Below are 8,304 nucleotides of genomic sequence, written 5' to 3'. Positions count from 1 at the left end.
CCCATCTCCAGTGACCTTCATTCTGAAGAAGCCAAACACTCTGAGGTGTGCTGCCACCTGCAAAATCTCTCACTGCTCAGTTTGGAATGTGTGTTTCTCCTCAAAGAGGAGAAAAATAAATTGGGTTTACCACATAAACTTGGGTTGCTGAACAAAAGATGTCGGTTAATTGGCAATTGAAAGAGCCAATTGGTATTGAGCAATTGGTTGAACCCAGCAATACTACCAGTTCGAAAGCACTCCAGTGCAAGTAGATAAATAGGTACTGCTGTGGCAGGAAGGTATATGGTGTTTCCATGCGCTCTGGTTTCTGTCACGGTGTTCCGTTGTCCCAGAACCGGTTAAGTCATGCTGGCCACATGACCCAGAAAGCTGTCTGTGGACAAACACCAGCTCCCTCGACTTGGAAGCAAGATGATCACCGCGACCCCATAGTCACCTTTGACTGGACTTAAGCGTCCAGGGGTCCTTTACATAGCTGTCAACTTTTCCCTTTTCTGGCGAGGAATCCTATTCAGAAAAAGGGAATTTCCCTTAAAAAAAAGGGAAACGTTGACAGCTATGGTCCTTTACCTTTTAAAAAAAATAGCATACAGTGGTACCTCGGGATGTGAACGGGATCCGTTCTGGAGCCCCATTCGCATCCTGAATCGTATCCTGGGGCTACCTTTGAAGGTGACCCGGAAACTGCAATTAATCCAGAATGCGGCAGCTAGACTGGTGACTGGGAGTGGCCGCCGGGACCACATAACACCGGTTCTGAGAGATCTGCACTGGCTCCCAGTACGTTTCCGAGCACGATTCAAAGTGTTGGTGCTGACCTTTAAAGCCCTAAACGGCCTCGGTCCTGTATACCTGAAGGAGCATCTCCACCCCCAAATATCATGAAATTTTAGAATATGATGGTGAAAGGGTGAAACTTCAGAGTTATGAGAAACTAAAGCCTAAGGTTCGAGATTGGTTGCATTACCATCAGATAAATGAGACATTTAAACAGGACAGAAAAATAGGATTTCAGAAAGAGAAGTCAAAACTAGAAACAGAACTGTTGGAACCCAATACTAAGAACTTATCAAAAATGTATAACTTGCTGTTGAAATGGAATACACAGGATGAAACGGTGAAATCAGCAATGATTAAATGGGCACAAGATATTGGTCATGATATTATGTTTGCTGACTGGGAACAGTTATGGACCACCGGTATCAAATTTACTGCATGTAATGCTTTAAAAGAAAATATTATGAAAATGATCTATCGGTGGTACATGACCCCAGTCAAGCTTGCAAAAATTTATCACTTGCCTAATAATAAGTGTTGGAAATGTAATGAGACTGAAGGCACTTTCTACCACCTTTGGTGGACCTGCCCAAAGGTTAAAGCTTTCTGGGAAATGATCTATAATGAAATTAAGAAGGTCCTTAAGTGGACATTTCCTAAGAAACCAGAGGCTTTCCTCTTGGGCATGGCTGGCCAAGTGGTGTTAAGGAAGGACAGGAATTTTTTTATGTATGCCACTACAGCAGCAAGAATTCTACTGGCAAAGTATTGGAAGACGCAAGAACTACCTACTCTGGAAGAATGGCAAACAAAGGTGATTGACTTTATGGGACTGGCCGAGATGACGGGCAGAATCCATGACCAGGGGAAAGAGACAGTGGAAGAGGACTGGAAGAAATTTAAAATATATCTTAAAAATAATTGTAAAATTGAGGAATGTTAAGATGTCAGGGGGTAAGAGGTAAAGAATTGCAGCAGTAATCAAAAAAACTAAAGGAATCTTTATGAAAGGGAATTAAGATAATGGACCTAAGGGTTGCTAAAGAACTATTAAACAAGGATGCAGGGATGGGGAGGTATGGGGAAGTCAAAAGAAAGAAGGGTATGAAATGATGAGATTGAAATTATACTGTTTTGTATTGTTTTTGTTATCTATCTGAAAAATGAATAAAAATTATTTTTTAAAAAAAAAAAAGGAGCATCTCCACCCCCATCGTTCAGCCCGGACACTGAGATCCAGCGCCGAGGGCCTTCTGACGGTTCCCTCATTGCGAGAAGTGAGGCTACAGGGAACCAGACAGAGGGCCTTCTCGGTAGTGGCGCCCGCCCTGTGGAACGCCCTCCCATCAGATGTCAAAGAGATAAAGAATTACCTGACATTCAGAAGACATCTTAAGGCAGCCCTGTTCAGGGAAGTTTTTAATATGTAATGCTGTACTGTTTTTAACACTGATTGGGAGCCGCCCAGAGTGGCTGGGGAAACTCAGCCAGATGGGCGGGGTATAAATAATAAATTATTATTATATTATTGTTATAGAATGTAAGAAGTGACGGCATATCTGCGTGTGTGTGGCTCGTGTTTTGCCACTTCCGCGTGTTATGTACTGAAGTTCTCACCCTGGGCCAGCAGGGGGATACTGTAGATAGTTATGCAAATGAAGGATCGAAAGTGAAGTTCAGTGATTGGATAGTTTTAGAAAGTTGTTACAGTAACAAGGTACTGGAGTTCTATATAAGCAGGCTGACTGAGCCCTTCAGTTCAGTTCTGTTCTGGCATCTGAATAAAGAAGAGCTGTTTGAAGAATCGCTGTGTCGTCTGATATGTTCACCCACAACTCAACACCGCGCATGCACGTGACGTCATTTTTGGATTGACTGCAGGAAGCTCCTGCAGCTAATCCGAAGCCGCGGATGCCACTTGGCGATGCCCCTTCCTTCCCGCTGAGACGGCCATGTATGGCCAAGAGCTGAGTGGGAGGAAGCGGCGGCAGCGGGGAGGCTGCCTCCATTGCCCAGGCCAGCAGCATGGGCTCTGCGCCCCACAGACGCCTGGCTGAGGCAGAGGATGATGACGACGATGCTGCCAAAGATGAGGCGGTGTCGGACGCTGTGGCAAACAAGATGGATACACGGAGCTTGTCGGGCGGCCGCAGCGGCAGCTCTGACAACGAGCGCCGCGTCAAAAAGTTCAGCTTTCTTGTCTCCCAAAGCGGAGACAGAGCAGAGCAGGAGATGCCATGAGTGGCGGCGCGGTGTGTGTGTGTGTGTGTGTGTGTGTGTGTGCACTGGGCACTCTTGCTGTGGGCAGGGGCACTCTTGCCCCTTTTGGGAGAGGGTGGGTCCAGTCCCCCACAAGGCCTGAGGGACAGTGGACCAGCCCCCTGCTGAAAAAATTTGCTGACCCCTGTGAAACAAACTTACTGTGGCAGATTTTGCCCAGCTGGTGTTCTCCAGATGCTTTGGATTCCAACTCCCTTCAGGTCCAGCTAGTGCTAGGAAATATAGTTCTAAGTAAACATGCTAGGGCTTGCTGATCAGAAGGTCAGCAGTTCGAATCTCCGCAACGGGGTGAGCTCCTGTTGCTCGGTCCCTGTTCCTGCCAACCTAGCAGTTTGAAAGCACGTCAAAAGTGCAAGTAGATACCACTTCAGCGGGAAGGTAAACGGCGTTTCTGTGCGCTGCTCTGGTTCACCAGAAGCAACTTAGTCATGCTGGCCACATGACCCAGAAGCTGTCTGCGGACAAACACCAGCTCCCTCGGCCTATAGAGTGAGACAAGTGCCGCAACCCCATGGTCGTCCCGACTGGACTTAAAGGTCAGGGGTCCCTTTACCTTTCCCTTTAAACATGCTTAGGGATGAATTGTCAATTATATTAGTAAATTGGAGATTATATATATATATATATAATATCGTATATCGTATGTATATGTTATTATTATTACACAATATTTTGACTACTCCCTTTCTGGAATCTTCAATCCCTTCCCTAAAACATTATTTCCATCTCTCCCATTTTGAGATTTCCTGTCTTTTTATCTCCAATAGTTTACCTATTCTTCTACCGTTTGTGCTCTGTAATACTAGAGAGTGCTTTTAAAACTACCAAAAATGAGAAAGAAGAAAATAGTAGTTGATACTGATATTTTGGGAAGCAGATTCTGACCTTATAAAGCATCATGAAAACAGGAAGGGCTCTTTATTCATGTGGAATTATGAGTGAGAGAGGTTCCTAAGTGACAGCTCTGACTGTGTTAAACATTAAGTCTGGAAGGAGGTGGAGTCTCCCTGGGAGTAGACAAGGTCCAAGGGGAGCAGGAACTGCCTGCAAATATCTGTTATAACAAGCATTTGCCTTGTCACTCACTGCTTTATGTAACAGAACAGTAACTTGCCATATCACCTACCTCCCATCACCGGCCATTTCACTTCAACTCATAGCTTCTCAACATTTCAAGAATTAAAGACAAGAAAGAAGAACCCCAACTTTTGGTAAGTCTGCATTTTTCTACTTTTTTCTGAGTTTTATGCAGTTCTTTTTTTCTGGGTGGATGCAGGGGTACGCATACCCCTAAACATTTTGTGAATCTTTGTACTTTTGTCCATTTACTGTGTTTATTTTTCCCAATTTGAACTATAAAATGGTTATTTTCTTGAGTCAAAATTAGAGTACCCCTAAATATTTTTTTATTTAAAAAAAGCACTGGTTTTGTGTATCATGTACACTTAAATGCTGTGTTTTAAAAAAGCAGAGACTGAGTGTGTGAAAGTGAGAGTGAGAGTGCCAAACTATTAAACAGAAAACTGTACTTTGGTCCTTTTTTCACTCTAATTAATTCCACAAAACTATTTCAATCAGGAATCCAAAATCCATATTAATGTATGCCCAAATTTAAATGAAACAACACAACAGGTTTTTTTTTAAAAAAAACTACTCTGGTGAATTTCATATTACTCCACCTGAAGGCTGTCCAATGTAGCATTTTATTTAATATAAAATAATTACTGGCCGGTTGTTCTGAATGCTATTTTTGGAGAAGTCCATTTGTTTTAAAAGCAGCATTTGCTTGCGTGTGTGCGTGCGTGCGTGCATGTTGTAGTCCCATTAGCTGCATGTTTCTTTAAGACCTAAAGTGGTTTGTTATTTAATTTCCTGAAAGATTCCATTTGCTCATCAGGCAGAAATGGCATCAGAGAGCCAAGCAAAGGCAAACATGAACGGAAAGCTTGAAGAGATGGCTGAAAGAAATAATGCTTCTCAAGATGAAAGGAAAAGGTGGGTATTCTCCTGCATTTACAGCCCATGAGTTTGTCTTACTTGCTTCATAATGCTTCCTGTTCATCACCTAGTTATACACAGCCTTTCAAATGCAACTAGTCTGTTCAAGTTATTTGCCGGCTGACTCTTGGTTTTTAGGGAAGCCAGCAACATCTAATACTGTATCTCTTTTGGTGTATCTAGACATTAATTTGTGATCTGCAGACATGGTAGAATAATATATTGTCATCTTGGTAGTTTTACTGTCTGTCTGTTATTACATGGTTTGTTTGTCAAAATTAAGGCTAGGGTAGAAATTAAATCCTGTTCATATTTAAAGGCAAACTTAACAAACTGCATTTTCCAAAACAGTATGTGAAGCATCTTTTGAAATTCACACTTCTCTGAATTTCACAATCTAATTCTCCATCCTTCTAATCTAATCCATAGAAGAATCTTTTAAAGGCATAGATAGGTGAAAATAACATACACTAATGTATTATATTAGGAAAAACTCCCAACAAAAAATGTGTACATTAGGAGAAATACATCCTAAGATGCTGACAAATTTTCATTTTTTAAAAAAGGCAAAAATCATAAATGAGAACCGGAGAACCAGAACTGACTAATTTGTCCATCCCAAGTAAAAAGTATAAGGTTTTTTGGTTTTTTAAAAATAAACATTGTTCAAAAATACAACAACCTAGAAACAGTTCTGACATTATATATTTAATCATTGGTATGTTCTTTTTTGACTACTTTTTGGCAAGGCCTTAGGGCATTACAAATATATTTACGATTCTGGATCTTGATTAATTCAGAAAGCTTGAAACCACATTTGGCACTTTGCCAGCCATGTATGAATTTGCTCAGATTTTACTAATCCCCCCTCCTTACAGATAATAATCGGTGCTTATAGGCAGAAGTTCGGCAGTTGAACCTTATCCCATCATTGCCGCTAACTGCTAGGAGAAAGCTTCACCTGCTGCATTACTGTCTAGTGATACTGTCTAGCTCTTAGAAACACAAACCTGCCGGGAGACAGGACATCACACGTCAATTATGTTGCTCTATTGTGTTCTAAGAGTAAAAAAATAATGTGGGTGTTTGTTGCAATGCAAAGCGGCTCATTTTAACCTTTTAGGAAGCTTCATGTCTAGTTTTGTGTGGGAGGTGAAATCAAGGACAAATTGCCAAGCCTGCAGGCGAGTAAGGATTGTGCTGTGAAGGTTCCCTTCTCACTTTCTTGTGGGTCCCAAATGCCTTAAGAGCCCCAGTGCCCTCTAATGTTTTGGGCTCTTCTCATTTCCAGACACCCTCTTAGGGTGGCTTTGTTATGCTTTTGCTACTTAGTCCATTGCTGAGGTAGTATGCCCCAGACTTGGGGCCCCTCCTTCCTCTCTTCCCTGTTTCCTCCTTCTCTGGTGGTATTTGCCATTTCCTTTTTTTTTTTTCAGCTGTAACCTCTGAATTTACCACAGGTGATGCTGTTTCCCCTTATTCCTATCATGGTCAGCATCTTGCTCTCAGCTGCTGTTAATTTCCCTCGTTTCCTCACCCTATTTACTTCCAGGGCTTCTGCTTATTCCTCCTCAGTTCCACTCACTCACATATTCCCCTTCATTTCCCTTTCTCCATGGCTGGAATCCACACCCAAAGCCCCTCGAGCCCCACCTTATCCTCTGCAAGGCTGAGTGACCTGGCATCTTCAGCATGGTCTCCCTGCTTCGTTGATTCCAGTAGGGCTGGACCATCAACACCTCAGTATGCTAGAAAGGAGGCCTCCCTGATCCCTCCTCTCACACACATTTTCTTTTCTATTTCTATATATCAAATGGAGGGGAAACTGATTAGATGTGTTTGGATCAGTTCATAAATAGTCACATCCACACTATACATTTATTATTGTTGTTGTTTAGTCGTTTAGTCATGTCCAACTCTTCGTGACCCCATGGACCAGAGCACGCCAGGCACTCCTGTCTTCCACTGCCTTCCGCAGTTTGGTCAGACTCATGTTTGTAGCTTCGCGAACACTGTCCAACCATCTCGTCCTCTGTCGTCCCCTTCTTGTGCCCTCCATCTTTCCCAGCATCAGGGTCTTTTCCAGGGAGTCTTCTCTTCTCATGAGGTGGCCAAAGTATTGGAGTCTCAGCTTCAGGATCTGTCCTTCCAGTGAGCACTCAGGGCTGATTTCCTTAAGAATGGAGAGGTTTGATCTTCACCCCTTTACCAGTCTTGGCATCCCTCAAAGAGTCATGGGAGCTTAAAGGGGTCTCTTAACAACTCTCAGTACCCATAACAAATTACTGGGTACTTTGGGTGAAGTCATGCCTGCTAAAGCGGTATAAGATTGCTTGAAGCATATGCCATGGATGTGCTCATAATTCTAAACAACTCTGGTTCAGAATTATAACAAGCAAGTGAGACTCACATGCTCTCCCTTCCCCTCTTTGCCCTAGGAGAAGATGTTTAAAGCTTCCTTTTGCTCTTTGGAATACATTTCGGGGTCCTGTTATGTCTGAATAGGTTACATAAGAATATAGCAATCCAGGATCAAAACTGTGGTTTCAAATCCTGGTTTAAATCATTGTGGTTTGGACAAACCATGCTGTCCTCTGCGTACAGCTGTAATGGGAAACCGTGATTTGTTTGAAATAGCAAAACAGATGCTGTAAACACATACGATAATATAAATATGTAAAGTTCAGCCTAAAAGAAAAACACAGATGAGAAGTGGAGAAATGAGAGATGAGAACTAAACTGAGAGATGAGATTATCTGGGGCAGGGTGTGTGTGCTAGTGAGATACATGGCTGCTATCTAAAATTTATAAACCAGGCTTCCTCAACCTCAGCCCTCCAGATGTTTTTGGCCTACAACTCCCATGATCCCTAGCTAACAGGACCAGTGGTCAGGGAAGATGGGAATTGCAGTCCAGGGGCGCCGACTTATAAAAAATATTGGGGGGGGGGGCGGGGGCCCATACCGACTTATAAAAAATATTGGGGGGGCCCAAGACCTCCAAACCGCTGCTGCTGGGGGAACGAAAGGGGCGAGCCCCGGGCTGCCCCGACCTTAAGTGAACCTGTGAGGGCCCGCCCTTTGCGGCAGCCGATTGGCTGCCGCCGTGGGGGGTGAATATTAATGAGCTAGGGGGAATCCCCGCTTCTCGCGGGGCTGACGCCAGCCCCGCAAGATTGTTGATGGGTCGAGAGCCCGCAACCCCACCCCCTCTCTAGATCGGGAGTGGCTTTGTTTTAACTCATTA

At 43.4% G+C, this 8,304-nt stretch overlaps 1 protein-coding gene across 1 annotated transcript in view; it reads left to right on the top strand.

Annotated features, from left to right (window-relative positions):
- Nucleotides 1-4,026: 4,026 nt before the first annotated feature.
- Nucleotides 4,027-8,304, top strand: part of ABCB1 (ATP binding cassette subfamily B member 1) — a 63,898-nt gene continuing 59,620 nt past the window's right edge. Inside the window, exons 1-2 of the mRNA XM_079948270.1 lie at nucleotides 4,027-4,271; nucleotides 4,940-5,055. Coding sequence (XP_079804396.1) covers nucleotides 4,964-5,055 — 92 coding nt within the window. The 5' untranslated portion in view covers nucleotides 4,027-4,271; nucleotides 4,940-4,963. The remainder of the gene's footprint in view (nucleotides 4,272-4,939; nucleotides 5,056-8,304) is intronic.

This window comes from Podarcis cretensis, assembly GCF_951804945.1.
Source record: "Podarcis cretensis genome assembly, chromosome: 12".
NCBI classification, from domain to species: domain Eukaryota; kingdom Metazoa; phylum Chordata; class Lepidosauria; order Squamata; family Lacertidae; genus Podarcis; species Podarcis cretensis.
The sequence above is the reverse complement of the archived record's forward strand: the minus strand, read 5'-3'. Positions and strand labels throughout refer to the sequence as shown.